This window comes from Pipistrellus kuhlii, unplaced genomic scaffold, assembly GCF_014108245.1.
Source record: "Pipistrellus kuhlii isolate mPipKuh1 unplaced genomic scaffold, mPipKuh1.p scaffold_m20_p_20, whole genome shotgun sequence".
Lineage (NCBI taxonomy): Eukaryota > Metazoa > Chordata > Mammalia > Chiroptera > Vespertilionidae > Pipistrellus > Pipistrellus kuhlii.
The window spans coordinates 14534789-14550858 of NW_023425516.1; the positions used below are offsets into that span (position 1 = coordinate 14534789).

The window sequence follows — 16070 nt, forward strand, 5'->3', positions numbered from 1 at the left end:
CATTCACTGGTGGATTTTTCTATGTGCCCTGACCGGGGATCAAACCCATAACCTTGGTGTATCCAGACGATGCTCTAACCCAGTGGTCGGCAAACTTACTGGTTAACAGAGCCAAATATCAGCAGTATGACGACTGAAATTTCTTTTGAGAGCCACATTTTTTCAACTTAAACTTCTTCTAACGCCACTTCTTCAAAATAGACTCGCCCCAACCGTGGTACTTTGTGGAAGAGCCACACTCAAGGGGCCAAAGAGCCGCATGTGGCTCTCGAGCTGCAGTTTGCCGACCACGGCTCTAACCAACTGCAGCTCTACCTAGCCAGGGCCTGATTGCTTTTTCTCTTTTAAAATCTGGATCTACTTTTAGATTTACAGGAGAGCTGCAAAGGCAGAATGGAGGGAGTCCCTACGGGCCTGTCACCTAGCTCCCCATGGGCGCACGTCTTACGTAACCAGGACACAGTGATGGAAACTAAGGAACTAACTGAGCTGCACCATGCACTGCAGACTTCACATCAAGTCACCAGTTTCTCCAGAAATCCCGCTCCCACTGGCGTTTCACGGCTGTGTCCCCTCCGTCTCCTCCCGTCGGTGACCGTCTCCCGGGCTTTTCTTGTTGCTGAGACGGTTTTGAAGAGAACCGGCCGAGGACTGTGCACAGATTCGCTGTGTTTGTAAACATCTGAGGGAGGAGGGGACCCTGGCCTGCGAGGCACAGCAGGCTCCAGCCTGTGGAGCGAATCGTGGGCCCACGAGCTAGACATGTGGTTTCTGTAACTTTAAATGGTTGAAATAATCAAGAGGAGGAGATGGCTTTGTACTACGTGGGGATTCTCATGAAATCCACACATCCGTGACCACACCTCCGTGTGATCCACAGGAGGCCGCGGTCCTTCTTCCCCAAATTGCCCGAGGCTGCCTCGCCGCTGGCCTGGCTCAGGAGCCCAGACACAGCCCATCTGCCAACCGCGTGGCAGCGTGTGCTCCCCGCCCTCTGCAGGGACCGCCTGCCGATCCCGATGGACAGGGCCCGGGAGGACCGTGCGCTGCTGTTGAAAAGCCAAGTCGGCTCCTGGAAGGCCCCGGAGCTTCAGTTCATTCCTTTGGTCGCCCACAGTGTCTATTGAGGGCCCGTCGTCAGAAACTCCGAAATTAGGCGAGGTTCGTTCTCCCCAAGTCCCAGGCTCTGTCTGCCTGCAGCAGTAATAGCTGCGGTCCTATTTTAAGCGCTGCCTCCTTCCTGCCAGGAGCCAGCTCTTCCATTGCACCATCTCCTTTCATCCTCACCACTGCCCCGGGAGTCCGGCATTCCGGGTGGAAACGGAGGTTTAAGAGACGAGCTGCCCCCGAGGGTGCCCAGGAGCGAGTACTGGGAGCAGCAGCAAACCCTTCCCGGCGTGGATGCCTGCACGGGAGGGCGCTGGGAGTCTGCGGTGGGAAGTGGGGTTTGTGGGGGCGGCTGGTGGGGGTGCGGGGAGGACCACTGCTCTTCTAGTGCCCCTGAACTCTGCGAGAGGTACGCCGGGGTGTCGGCCAGTGGCCAGGGGCCCCATCTGAAATAGTATCCTGTTTTCAAACCGGGCTTTTGGTGCTCCGTGTTTTGTCCCCAAGGCTTGATGTACGGGCACAACGGTCCCGTCTCCAAGCTCCTTCCTTCCTGGCGTCGCTGCTCGGCCTCCCACGGCGCTGGCGAGTCCGAGTTCTCGGCTCACCTGGAGGGAGGGCGCCCGTGGATGGATGGGATGTCCTTCCTCCCCACTACCTGTGTGGCCCGGCCCGGCCGGGGACGGGGAGAGGCCCTCCTGGCTGCTCTCTGCCTGGTCAGGCGAGTTGGGAGACAGCAGAACCAAAGGGCCTGCAGGAAGGAGCCCAGGAGGTGAGATGGGGCCCCACAGGCCGGGCTGGGCTGGGAGCAGAGTGGGAAGTCATCGGCAGGGATCTCGCTGTCCTTGACATGTGGGCAAGGACCGCAGGCTGACCTTGAGACACGGGAAGCTGGCTCGGCGCAGGGGGCAGGGCTCAGCCTGGGTGTGACAGTGGTCCAGCCAAGGGGTCCAAGGGGTCCTCGGTCAGTTCTGCTGAAGACAACTGCCCCAATAGGTGCGGTCGCTAAGAACAAAACCGGAGTGCGTGGGCCGGGTGAGAGAGGCCTCTGGCGCGTCTGATGTGGCTCAGTGGTTGAGCGTCAGGAGGTCACAGTTCGATTCCCGGTCAGGGCGCATGCCGGGTTGCGGGCTCCATCCCAGGTTGGGGGCGTGCAGGAGGCAGCCGATCCATGATTCTCTCTCATCATGGATGTTTCTCTCTCCCTCTCTCCCCCCCTCTCCCTTCCTCTCTGAAATAAATTTTTTTTTAAAAAAGAAAGAAGCTTCTGGTGTCTAGACTACATCCAACTCTGAGCTGTTGTTTTAAGAGAACAAGTCATTTGGGGTTTCCTGTTGCCTAAAATGTCCCTGAGAACGTTCTCACCGGCCTGCTGTTTGGTAATATTATCTCTGAAGCCCTGAGCAGCTGCAAAACTGATTCACGGGGCTTGTTTTTTTTATTTTTATTTAAGAACAAAATGTAAGCTAGCACTGGTGACACAATGAGACGCTGTCTGTCCCAGGGTAGCAGTGACAGGCTAGTCCGGGGCGACGGTTCCCGTCTGCGGTCCAGGTGGGCGCCGGGCAGCGGGGAAGGCCCTGGTTTGGGGGTGTGTGTGTGCTGGACTGACCACGTGTGGGAGATAACATCGCACACATTTGCCTGAAAAAGGAGACCTGGAAACTGAGGACAAAACTCTAAAGTCAGACCATAACTTCCACCTGTGTACGCAGTGACGGCACCTCCTTTTTAAGGTGAAAACACTGAGAGACACGTAGCGTGTTCCCTAAACACCCCCTGGGCCGGGGGGCCGGCCCGTGTCTTGCCTCTGCGTGTTGTGAAGCCCATGGAGGGAGAGGCGGCAGACCCGCCAGGCCGGTGTCTGCTGGGGGGGAGGGCAGGGCGGCCTGTGGATGCGGGTCCAGGTGCAGCCACACAGGGTGCCTTTTGCACTCTCTCTGGCAGTTGCCACCCCGTTAAGCATGGCCAGTAGTGCTCTTCCCAACGGCCACGTACAGCTGCTCGGGTGTTTTGCTGACGAGAAACCGTGAGCAAGAGACTCTCAGGGGCCCCGACAGCAGGCGGGGCGGTCCCACCCACATTGGTAAGGTGTCCAGACGTCCCAATTTTTAACAATTTGTCCCGCGTCTCGCAGCATTTTAAAAAAGTCCCAAAAAATCTTTAAAATTTTTTTTAAAATGCCGCGGGACAAATTGTTAAAAATTGGGACTGTCCCGCTAAAAACGGACGTCTGGTGACCTTGCTGACATTGGGCTTGTAGGCCGGGGCCCGGGGGGCATTCGCGGGGAAGGGAACAGGCCACCCGTGCCCCTAGGAAGGCCTGCTGAAGGCTGAGGCTCCTGGGCCCGCACCGCCGCCTGCTCCCCCTCCGAGCCCTCTCCGGCGGCCTTGCCTCGCTGTTTCAGAAACAGGGGAACCTCCAACTTGGGGAATCCCGCCGCTTACCAGAAACTTGCTTTTAATGTCTACATGTTTTCAAGGCCGGCATGGGGGTAGGGAGACACGTGGAGGGAAAATAACCCTCCCCCCACACACAGTCCTTGGTCCTTCAGACACCCATTGCCTCCTTGCTGGCCCCAGCACCTTCTCCCAAACCACTGGGTGAGATGGTCAGGCCCAGAATGTCCGTGACGAATATTTCCGCCGTGATCTCTTCTGGGAGTTCCTCTTCCAAGCGCACTTCCGGCCCTGACGGACGAGAGGACGCGAATGTTTTCCTAGGGGTTGGGTTTCTAATGCTAGAGCGTTTCCCCAGAAATACGAGGAAGCGATCCTCATGAGGGAGAGGTGCTCTGTGCTGTGGTCTGGCTTTGATTCCTTGAAAATCCCCCGAGGACGGGGGGGAGGAAGGGTTGGGGTGGGGGGAACTGGTTACAGCCTTCCTTTATGGTTTGGGCCACTGGTGTCCTGAATCTCTGCATACCTCCCCGAAAAGCCTTAACCACGTGGTGTTGCCGATTTCACCGTTTGGAAGCTCTTAGGAACACTAAATACATAACGATTGGGAAAGTTACATTCTGAGACCCTTCAAGATCACAAGGAACGGGTGTGTGTGTGTGTGTGTGTGTGTGTGAGTGTGTAGGTGGGCAGTGACCCATCAGATCCTGGGGTTTAGAACTACGTTCAGGAGCACTGTCTCACTTGAAATTGGGGACAGGATGGCCCAGCCAGTGTGGCTCAGTGGTTGAGCATCAACCTATGAACCAGGAGGTCACAGTTTGATTCCCGGTCAGGGGACCTGCCTGGTTTGTGGGCTCCATCCCCAGTAAGGGGCATGCAGGAAGCATTCTCTCTCATCACTGATGTTTCTATCTCTCTCTCCCTCTTCCTTCCTCTCTGAAATCAATAGCAATTTAATAAAATAAAATAGGAGGATATTGGGTATAGACAAATCAAGAGGGAGAAGGCAGGCCGGTGAGAAATCGTTGCTCCCGACTCCGGGCGCAGTCACAGGGTGGCTCTGACCACCGCGGTGGCTCCAGCCCGGCGTCCGGGCCTTCACTGGAGTCATGCACATAGGCCGGCCCGGGAGAGGGTCTGGATGGGTTCTCCCAGAGCTTAACTTTGCAACCCAAACTTCAGGGCCATTTCCCTCCCTCCGGAGGGAGGCAGGAAATCCTCAGGGAATGAGAGAGGGATCATCATTAAAAACTTTAAAGTGGCCCTAGCCAGCTAGGCTCAGTGGATAGCGCACTGGTCCTCAGACTGAAGGGTCCCGGTTTGATTCAGGTCAAGGGCAAATACCTAGGCTGCAGGCTTGATTCCCGGCACAGTCGTGGGGGGGGGGCCCGAGTGGGGGGCGGAATAGCGGTGCGTGTATGTGGGAAGCAACCAATGGATGATTCTCTCCCACATCAATGTTTCTCTCTGACTCTCCCTCTCCCTTCTACTCTCTCCCCAAAAATCCATGGATAAAGAGCCTCAGGTGAGGATCAACAACAACAACAACAACAACAAAACCTTTAAAGTCTGGCAGCTTGAAGTTGGGCTTGTGCCACCTACCAAGTTGTAGTCAGCTTCTAATCAAGTCTCTCCAGACAATCCCTCCTCTTCTGAAACAGCTGCCGACCTGTATTCTCTACCGGCGGCCCGTCATCACCCACCCTCCCCGAGCAGAAGATGGAGACGGGGGCGGTGTGTAAAGGAAGCAGCCAGGCCAGAGGCATGGAGGAGGGACAGACACCGGGACCGTGGCCTAGACATGGCCACCGCTCGCTGGCCCTTCCAGTGTGCTCAAGGCGGGCTCACTGCTGAGTGTGTGCAGGGTGTGGAGGAGGGCGGCTCGCACAGGCCCGGAGAGACAAACGCACTGCAGCCGACGGCAGGTGAGTGAGCGCAGCGGCCTGCCCGACAGGACGGGACAGAGCGGCCCCGTACCTTTGAGGGCAGAGGCGGCCGGCTCGGAGTTCCAGCCCTCGGGGCTCATGCCCAGCAGCGTGGCGAAGCAGTCAGACAGCTCCTCCTCCGTCATGTGCTCCCCTGGGCAGCGGGAAGGAGAAAGGTGGCTGGTCAGCTCTCGGGACTAAGCCAGATGTCAGAGCTTAGCATCAGCGCTGCGAGGTCTGGAAGAGAATTACTCCACCATTTCCTTCTCTTTAAAAACGGAAAGAAAGAAAAAAAAAAAAATATATATATATATATATTGATTTCAGAGAGGAAGGGAGAGAGAGAAACATCAATGACAAGAGAGAATCATTGATTGGCTGCTTCCCGCAACCCCCCACCCTCTGGGAACTGAGCCCGCAACCTGGGAATGTGCCTTGACCCAGAATCGAACCATGGCCTCCTGGTTCATCGGTCGACGCTCAACCACTGAGCCACAACGGCCAGGCACGATTTCCTTTCCTGGAGCCCTGGCTCAGCTGGCTGGGCATGGCCCCGTGAGCATCGGAAGTTGCCAGTTCCATTCCCAGTCAAGGCACGTGCCCAGGTTTTGGGCTCTATCCCTAGCAGCGGGCATGCAGGAGGCAACGGATCCATGCTGCATTCTCACACTGATGTTTCTCTCTCCCTCCATCTCTAAAAATCAATTTTAAAATCTTTTAAAAATATATCTGGAGAGCCCCATGTTGCTGTCACATATATGTCCTAACATGGGATTAAAAATGGGACTCGCACAGGGGACATTCTTTGGGGCTTACATGGAGACATCGGACAACTTTCTGATCAAGACTGACCTCGGCTTTACTTCAAACTCCCTCACAACCCTCGATGCCAGAGTTTGAGTAGATAAAACAATCCCACCCACAGAGAGAGCTCACTTGACTTCACATAAAATAATGAGGAAAGCCGAGAACTGTTTGGCTCAGTGGACAGAGTGTCAGCCTGCGGATTGAAGGGTCCCAGGTTTGATTCCGGTCAAGGGCATGTACCTCGGTTGCGGGCATATCCCCAGTAGGGGGTGTGCAGGAGGCAGCTGATCAATCTTTCTAACTCTCTATCCCTCTCTCTTCCTCTCTGTAAAAAATCAATAGACATGGCCATATATTTTAAAAATAATAACAATGAGGAAAATAGCAGGGGAAAAGGAAAACCATTTATTTCACAACTGCGCCTCACCATCGCCCTGTGGGACTGATGGCTGGCACTTTTATTCCCACCTGACAAGTGGGGGCAGGGAGCCTCGAGGTGCCAGGAAGTGGGGGCATGACTGGCCTTCTTCTGGCCTCAGGTCAGCATCCTTCCCGCTACCCCACGTTTGCTGGCTGTGCGGGTCACTGAGCGCATCCTGTCACATTAAAGATGTGGAGGGCGGGAGTCCTGTCTTCCCAGCTTGCCTCTCTCCAGGGGGAATGGCCCAAGGGCCTTGTGAGATAACCCGATTTGTGTGCTCTAACCTTTAGTTAGAAGCAGTTTCAGGAAATCCTCTCTCCGAATAGCTTTCTTTCCTTCTGAGTTGGTATAGCCCAGAATGTCGAAGCTCTCCTGGATGGAACTCATGGTGTTACCAAAAGGTGGCCGGTGGTTAAGGTAGACTTTCAGGAAATCCGGTAAGGTGATTTTGTCAATGACCTCGCCAGTATCCACATACTCACTAAATTTGATTTCGTTAAATATATCATCAATCTAGGGAAGAGGTAAACAAACAAACAAACAAACAAAAAACCAGGAAATAACTATGGTAAGCAGAAAGGCACCTTTAAAAAAACATATAAATATATATATATTTTATATATATTTATATATATTTTATATATAAAAAACATATGTATATGTGTTTTTAAAGAAATATATATATATATATATATATATATATATATATATATATATATATTTGATTTAGAGAGGAAGAGAGAGGGAGAGAGAGATAGAAACATCAATGATGAAAGAGAATCATTGATCAGCTGCCTCTTGCCGCCCCCCACTGGGGATCGAGCCAGCAGCCCTGACATGTGCCATGACTGGGAATTGAACCGTGTCCTCCTGGTTCATAGGTCGACATTCAACCACTGAGCCACAGGGGCCAGACTCCTTGATTTTTAGAGAGTGGAAGCGAGGGAGGTTGGGGAAGGGCTTGAAGGGTGGCCTAGGAAGGTGCCAGGGGTGAAAAGGCAAGCCGGTTGCTGGCCTGGCTCCCCACTTGCTGCCCATCCAAGTGGGAAACTCTGAGAAGTTCAGAGCCTCCATGTGAACCAGCCCGCGCTAAAGCGGAGAACAGCCAGGGCAGGCATTCTATTCAACAGCTTTTACACATTTAGACACACAGCGCCTGGCCCGGTGGCCGGAGCCCCTGGCCCAGGATGATGTCATGGCCGCCTCTGACATCCACCCCACAGGCCTTCGGGCTGGTGATCCTGCCATCGACCGCGGGAAGCCATTGATGTCCTCAGGATCATGTTTCATAATTAAGCTTTATAGCCCCCGTTAACAGGAGGGGACACCGTGCATCTGAACGGAGGCCATCTCTCGCTTTTGTAATGGCGCCTGGTGTGAGCCGGGTTCTGCTGTGACGGTTCCATAGGCTCTGGGAGGGCTCTCCTCCTCCTTCCGCCCACTCCCGGCGCGCAGAGCTCTCTGGGACGTGCTCCCCAACAAGGAGACAGTCTTCTGTCGCAGCATCACCTTCGTGTTGCTCCCCCAGCGCTTCTGCGCTGACCTGGGGCACGAGAGGAGGGGCTGAGGGGCAAGGGTCAGGGCTGGGCAGGGGCATGACAGTCACATCTGGAGACGCCTCTATTTCTGCATCATGCTGTGCTCACAGCCGCCCTCTGCTTCCGCCAGTCACCACATCTGGATGACAGCTGCCTCTGTCCAGGGACACGCCACGGAGCGCCAAGTCCTGCCCATGGGACGCGGTCACCTGTGGTGCCTGGCCACAGCGCTGTCTCCCTGTCGTCTGGGGTGGGTGACTCAAAAATGAGGCCACCACCCCATCCCAGGGCCCTTCCTGGCGACCTTCTCCCAGCTGCTCACCAGAGCCCGGGCCTCAAACTTCCCAGGGACGCTTTCCTGCCTCCCATGAAGGTTTTTAAGGTTTGCAAATCAGAAAGACGAGTCCTTCATCTTGTTCCAAACCCACAATCGAGGGTCAGCGAAGGGCCCGCAGCTCTTTGAAAGCTCGATCCTGCCTTGCAGCTGCACCCAGAAATAGTGTGGATAAAGGACAGTGGTATTCAGATCCTGTAACACAGAAATCCACACCTGAAACCTGTATGATCCTATTAACCAAGGTTACCACAATCAATTTAAATAGATAGGTGACAGATGGATAGATAAGATAGATAGTAACAGACACTGGCAGTTCCTCAAACAGTTCGCCACGAAGTCACCACTGACACAGCCATATCCCTCCCAGGTGTGCATGCAAGAGAAGTTAAAACGCACCTCTACTAGTGCACAAAGACGTGTAGGCAAATACTCAAGACAGTATTCCTCCTAACAGCCAAAAGGTGGGGACAGCCAGGTGTCCACCAGGTGACGAAGGGAAAGAAATAAGAGGTGCCCTGCCCACATGAATGAGTAGAATAAGATCCAGACATAAAAAGGAACGCAGGACTGATTCATACTACAACGTGGAGGCACCTTAAAAACACAGTGAGAAGCTCTGGCTGGGCGGTTCAGTTGGTTGGAACATCGTTCTGTACACCAAAAGGTTGTGGGTTTGATTCCCAGTCAGGGCACATATCTAGGTTGCAGGTTTGATCTGCAGTCAGAGAGCATATGAAAGGCAAACAATCAATGTTTCTCTCTCGCTCTCTCCCCTCCTCCCTTCCTCTCTCTCTCTAAAAATCAATAAAAACATATCCTGGGATAAGGATTTTAAAAATTAAAATAAATGTGTGTGTGTGTGATTTAAAATACTAATAACCATTAAGCCTGTGCAGAGGGACTATAATTGTTTTCTTCATTCCACTTATATATCTTCTCCGATGTGTTAACCTTTTTAAAAAAATATACAATATTTTATTGATTTTTCACAGAGAGGAAGGGCGAGAGATATAGAGTTAGAAACACTGATGAGAGAGAAACATTGATCAGCTGCCTCCTGCACACCTCCTACTGGGGATGTGCCCACAACCAAGGTACATGCCCTTGTCCGGAATCAAACCTGGGACCTTTCAGTCTGCAGGCTGACACCTGTTTCATCTCCGATGTGTTAACATTTAAAGTCAGGAAGAAACCCAATCAGTTGCATTTTTAAAAAACATGTTCTTATTGATTTCAGAGAGGAAGGGAGAGGGAGAGAGGGCTAGAAACATCCATGATGAGAGAGAATCATCGACGTGCTGCCTCCTGCACAAACCCCACTGGGTATTGAGATGGCAACCGGAGCATGGCCCTGACCGGGGATTCAACAGTGACCTCCTGGTTCACAGGTCAATCAATGCTCAACCACTGAGCCACACCAGCCGTCCTCGCCCTCCCCCTGCCTACCTTCTCCTCCGATGGGTAAAAGCCGATGGCTCTCATGACAAAAGGCACCTCCGACAGGCAAATGTGTTCCGACACCTTCCTGGCCTCCATTGTGTCGATACCTTGGCTACGGAGCTGTGAGTAGTAAAAATAGTCTTCCAGCTCCTGCGTGGAGAGAAAATGGAAACACAGTGTGCATTGTGGCTTAAGTGGGAAGCATCCATTAAGACTTCAAGGACATTTTCTAGAAAGTACATTTGAAGCTTAGTGGGGGTAGGGAGGAGAGAGAAAAAGAGCTTTGAGGGGGAAAGCAAGAGGGTTAACCCTGGGCAGGTGTGTTTTGCAAACTCCTAACTCCATGTTACCGGGCAGTGTTTACTCTGAGGACGATTACCCTGTAGAATTTTCCTTCCCTGCCACCAGACACCAGGCCATAGAACGGGATCAGGTCTTCGCCCCCGAGAGAAACGGCCGCCTCCAGGGCGCTGGAACGGGAGCAGAAACGGGGCTGTTAGAAAGCGCCAGCAGCCTGGGCCGGGGCGCTGGGCACTGCGGGCCCCCGGAGGCTATTCTGGGGCGCAGCTACAATCAGGGTCTCAGTAAACCTGCTAAGACCTCCAGCTGAAACCGGTTTGGCTCAGTGGATAGAGCGCCCGGGTTCAATTCTGGCCAAAGGCATGTACCTTGGTTGTGGGCACATCCCCAGTGGAGGGAGGTTGCAGGAGGCAGCTGGTCGATATATCTCTCTCACTGACGTTTCTAGCTCTCTATCCCTCTCCCTTCCTCTCTGCAAAAAAGTCAATAAAATATATTTTTTTTTAAAAAGAAAAGAAAAAGAAAATGCCTTCCATGATGAAGCCAAAAATGAAAAATTCATTTTTCATTGCCAAGCGCAGCGCCCGGTGGTACAGGTCAAACGCCTCAATGACGGTGACACCCGCTCGCAGACGGCAGATTAGGCGCTTGGCAAGGTGTCTGCGATCTCCGGGGACCATGCCTCCCCAGAGGAGGGCTCCTGCGTGCGGAAGCCACCGTCCTCCCCGCACAGCGGCTCTGCCCGCGACCGTGACCCTGACCGGAGACCTGCACGCGGCCAGGGCCGAGGGCACCGGGTGGGAGAGGTGAACTGCCAGCCCTAATTGCTTCCATGAAAACTCGGGAGGCCACAGGGGGCCCATGCCGGTCGGATAAAAATAACCCTCTGCTCTCTAACACCGGGTCAGGTTTTCCAAAAATAGGCCCGTGAGGTAAGAAAACCTACTTTTGTATGGGACCGCCTTTGCCTCACGTAGAATGCTAATAATAATATGAAATCATTATAATAACCCACTAACTGGACCTCTGCTAACCAGGCCAGCAGCCTCCTTGTGGGCTGTTAAAACACACTGCCGCCGGCCAGTGTGGCTCGGTGGTTGAGCATCGACCTATGAGCCAGAAGGTCAGGGTTCCATTCCCGGTCAGGGCACGTGCCCATGTTACGGGCTTGATCACCAGTGTGGGGTGTGCAGAAGCCGATCAATGATTCTCTCTCTCTCTCCCTCTCCCTTCCTCTCTGAAATCAATAAAAAAAAATTTTTTTTAAAAAACCACAACACACTGCAGTGTAGACCACAGCAGGGAAGTGGTTTAGTATCTAGAGTCTGGGCTCCTGGTTCTGCCCCTTGCAGGTAACTTCACCTTCCTGGACCTCAGTCTCCTCTTCTGTAAAGTGGGAACAAGTGCAGGGTCTGCCTCACAGGTTGTTGTGAGAATTAAATGGATGCAATAAAGGATTGGTCAAGAAGTCCTTTATTTTTTAAAAATATATTTTTTTATTGATTTCAGAGGGGAAGGGGGGGGAGATAGAAACATCAATGATAATAGAGATTCACTGATTGGCCACCTCCTGTATGCCCTCCACTGGGATGAGTCTGCAACCTGGGCATGTGCCCTCAACCAGGAATCGAACCTGGGACCCTTCAGTCCACAAGCCAATGCTCTATCCAGTGAGCCAAACTGGCGAGGACAAGAAATCCTTTATTTTTGTGCTGTGATGGGTGTCTGCTGAGGTGTGGGCCTGAATCAGAAAGACGGTGAGAACCCCCACCCCACCACCACTCGGTCACCGCTCTGCAGGTCACGTAACCCCTGGGAGCTAGTTTCCAGGCCTGTACAGTGGGGACGGCGACAGCGCCCCCCTTCCCCCCGGGCAGCTGTGAAGATGGAATCGGACAGTATGTGGAAAGCACCGGACAGGGCCTGGCCCAGAACAGATCTGGGATGAGTAGTTAAAACTATTACTACCATTGACTGGGAACGGACATGCACCCCCACCTCCCACAAAACTGCCCAGTCCTCTCGCCCTGCACAAGGTCTGTGGAGCCAGCGTGTTCGCCGGGTGGACCTGGGGACCTAGCCAGTCCTCACGCGGCCCTTGGCTCTGGTGCTAGCCATCGAGGCAGGTACCCAGCTGGGGGTATCCATTGCTGTGGCCTCCAGGCCGGGCCCAAGCCCAGTCCCAACAGGTCCCGTGGGCAGGGAGGCCACTGTGGCCCGTGGCTCTGGAGGAGCGCTGGGTAAAGGCCAGGAGTAACACCAAGGAGCCTGCTGACTCCAGGAATGCCCAAGGGGACAGGCTTGCAGGAGCCCCACCCTCTGCGAGCAGCCTCTGGTGTCGGAACTATACCATGTCCCCTGCAGGCAGAGTAGCAAGCGTTCGTCGCCACAGGGAGTGACCTAGGGCAAGGCCTGGGTCCTTTTGTTTTTACATTCTTAAAAAAAAAATAGTTCTATTGATTTCAGAGAAGAAGAGAGAAGAGAGACAGAATCATCAATGATGAGAGAGAATCACCAATTGGCTGCCTCCTGCACCCACCCCCATCGGGGACCGAGCCCGCAACCTGGGCACATACCCTGACCGGGAATAGAACCGTGACCTCCTGGTTCATAGCTCCAGGCTCAACCACTGAGCCACACTGGCCTGGTAACGCCTGAGTCCCTGGTCACCTTTGTAACCGCGGCCCTGGCACAGTGCCCGGCGTTGGTCGGGGTGTGACACCTGTCTGCTGTTGCTGAGTATTAAGAGGGGCTTCTGCACTGGACCCCTTCCTCTCAGGACCAAGCTGCTCACCCAACACGCACCTGAGGTTGACTTCCCACTGCACCACAGAGAGGTCCTGTCCTCCGGCCGTGAAGATGTAGTGGCCATTATAGGAGAGGGCCATCCCGGCCGTCCCGTTTGGGTGGCAGACGATAGCACAGGTCTTATGGGGATTGCCATCTATCGGTAAGATCTGGAGTCCGACCTGGAAAGGAACAGGCAATCGGATACTCAGGCTCAGATGAGCAGGTCCCAGGCTGGGCCTAGCACCTCCACAGTGACCTTCAGGTCTGCCACTGGGAAGACCCTTGTGCCGGGAACCGGCTCAGGGTGTGTGAGCCACGTTTCAGGTGGCAGAGGGTTCGCACACACGGACCCCTGCAGGGTGGTCCCTTAGGAGAGAGACGCCAGGTTCCAGCAAGGACACAGAGGGGAGCTTTCCTCTCGTCTTCATGGGCGGATGTCCAAGTTTTCCAGAATAAACATTTTGCGATGTTATGCTTTCCCTTATAGGTTACTCATTAAATGCACAACTAAGTGTAACTAATTGAATGCCTTTATAAGATTTTAAAAATATGTTTACTAGTGGCCTGGTGCACAAATTTGTGCACATTGAAAGGAAATTAATTAGAAGGAATATTTTAATATCACTATTCACCCTTTCTCTATAATGGAAGTGTCAAAAAAATTCATGATCGACAATGACAGATAGAAACACATGCGTGCAATTGGCACCAGTGAGAGCTTTATACATATCACACATGTGCAGGTCAACTTAGCCTTTTATATAGAGAGAATAAACTTGCTTAATTAGACCTGCTTTCTGATGTAGCTAAACTTTTTACAGCCCAGCGAAGCACCTCACTTTCTCTTTCAGATAATTGTCAGCAACACAGCAGTAAATATCAATGTGAAGCAGATTATTATTGTAGATCACAGAGGGAGAGCAAAGGGTAAAATATTTAATTGCAACAGTGTTTGACTCTCTTCTGCACAGTGAGAAAACCTGAAATCATTTTCAAGGTCCACCATTTCTTACTTTTCAGTCGGGTCAAGTTTCTAAACTTTTTAAATCTCTGTTTCCTGGCTAATGAAAAGAAAATAGGACTCCACCGAGTCTCCTATCTACCTACCTCCTCCAGGACTTCTGTGAGGATCAAATGAGATGAGGCACAGGAAATGCTTTGAAGACATTTGGTTAAAGTGTAAAATGTTTCCACCTGGCTATAAAGCAAGTCATGTTACTGGGCTGAAGAAACTCTAAGGAGGCTAGTTGCTAGAGAGAGGAAGCTGGATATTGCTACGTGATGTCATTACCCAGTGCCCACAGCCACTGTTTCTGGGCTGGGATGGGCTGTGGGCTGCATTTCGCACCCTGGGGTCTCGGCAGCATCAGCTGCAACTTGGTGGGCTGTTGCTCCAGGCTGGTGGTGGGGCCTGTGTCCCACTTGGGGGAAGCTGAGTGTTGCTTTGTGGGTGCCAGGTCCATGGTGTCATTTCTCTGTAAATGGCCAGTGTGCATCACAGCAGCTCCTGCGTTGAGCATCTGCCCCTTGGTGGTTAGTGTGCATCATAGTGACTGGTTGGATGGTCAGACACTTAGCATATTAGCCTTTTATATATACACTAGAGGCCCAGTGCACGGATTCATGCGTTGGTGGGGTACTATGGCCAATTGGGGCTGTCTCCTGCCCTGATTGGGGCTCAGGGCCAATCAGAACTGGCTGGCCGGGATGAGGGGCCACAGGAGGTTGGTGGGGTCAATTGGGCTAGCTGTGGGAGCATCTGCCCCCTGGTGGTCAGTGCACATCATAGTGACAAGTGGATCAGTTGTTCAGTCACTTAGGCTTTTATATAGATAGATAGATAGATAGATAGATAGATAGATAGATAGATTGATTTCAGAGAGAGGAAGGGAGAGGAGAAAGATAGAAACATCAATGATGAGAGGGAATCACTGACCAGCTGTCTCCTATACACCCCCTTACTGGGGATCAAGCCTGCACCCTGGGCAAGAGCCATGTCAGGGAATCAAACTATGACCACCTGGTTCACGGGTTGATGCTCAACCATAAGTCACACTGGGCGAGCAAGATTTTTTCCCCAGGTAAATAAGTAAGGAAGAACAGAATTCTTTAGGGGACCATGTATCTGCTTGGAGATGCCTTCTCAGGGTCACCCTCGTTTGTGTGGCAGTTGTCAGTATCACCGTGGACCAGGGTGGAGGGAGCTGGTCTTGGCAAGGAAACCAAGCATCCTTGATAGAATCCTTGATACCGACCGCCACCCAAACACACGGTCGCCTCTCAGAGGCAGGCAGAGCGGCGCGTACCTTGTCTCTGTTGATGAACACCAGGTAGCGCCTCGGCAGCTCGATGGCGGCTTTCACAGGCAGGACCTGGATCTGCTCCATGGGAGACCCGTACACCGGTCCCAGGAGGGTCTTTCTGAGGGAAGAAGAGAGCCGTTTCCAACCCCACAGATCGGAACACGGGCTTTATGACTGGCTGCCTTCCGTGATCCCCTGCACGTTCCCAACTTTGCGTCTCCTGCCTGTCACTCAGCAGAGCCGTCCATGAGACGCGCTCTCCCCGCGGCTCCAGCGGCTGTAAATGAGGGCAACAGCTTCAAACAGCGAGGGCCCCCGGGGAGCCCCTGCCTGGCCTCCTGACAGCTGAGTGAAGGGAACATTGTGCCTCGAGAACGTGTACATGAACGAGGGACGAGGGACGGGAAAAGGCCGTGGCGAGGAAGTGACTCGCGCTGGCGGGAGGCGTCAGCGCCCCTTCCCAGGGGCGGGCCGGGAGGTTAGAGGGAGAGGCTTCTTTTTTCTTTTCTAAAAACAGCGTCATGTTTGCCCAGGCCACGGGAGCTCAACCGGTTAGAGCACCATCCGGATACGCCAAGGTTGCAGGTTCAATCCCGGTGAGGGCATTTACAAGAAGTACTCAGAATGCATAAATAAATGAAACAACAAACAGCTCTCTCGCTATCTCTCAACTAAAAAAAAATAAAACTTGAAAAATAAAAG

General features: G+C 53.0%; 1 protein-coding gene across 2 annotated transcripts in view; it reads right to left on the reverse strand.

Annotated features, from left to right (window-relative positions):
* Positions 1 to 2387: 2387 nt before the first annotated feature.
* The window catches only part of CFAP251 (cilia and flagella associated protein 251), a 39502-nt gene continuing 25819 nt past the window's right edge, over positions 2388 to 16070 (reverse strand). Inside the window, exons 16-22 of one of the 2 annotated variants that reach the window (XM_045585565.1) lie at positions 15372 to 15486; positions 13081 to 13244; positions 10355 to 10445; positions 9982 to 10125; positions 6945 to 7173; positions 5485 to 5586; positions 2388 to 3795 (exon numbers count right to left, since the gene is read on the reverse strand). In XM_045585565.1, coding sequence (XP_045441521.1) covers positions 3656 to 3795; positions 5485 to 5586; positions 6945 to 7173; positions 9982 to 10125; positions 10355 to 10445; positions 13081 to 13244; positions 15372 to 15486 — 985 coding nt within the window. In that variant the 3' untranslated portion in view covers positions 2388 to 3655. Of the gene's footprint in view, positions 3796 to 5484; positions 5587 to 6944; positions 7174 to 9981; positions 10126 to 10354; positions 10446 to 13080; positions 13245 to 15371; positions 15487 to 16070 lie in introns of those variants that run through there. The other variant, XM_045585566.1, reaches the window with a different exon arrangement.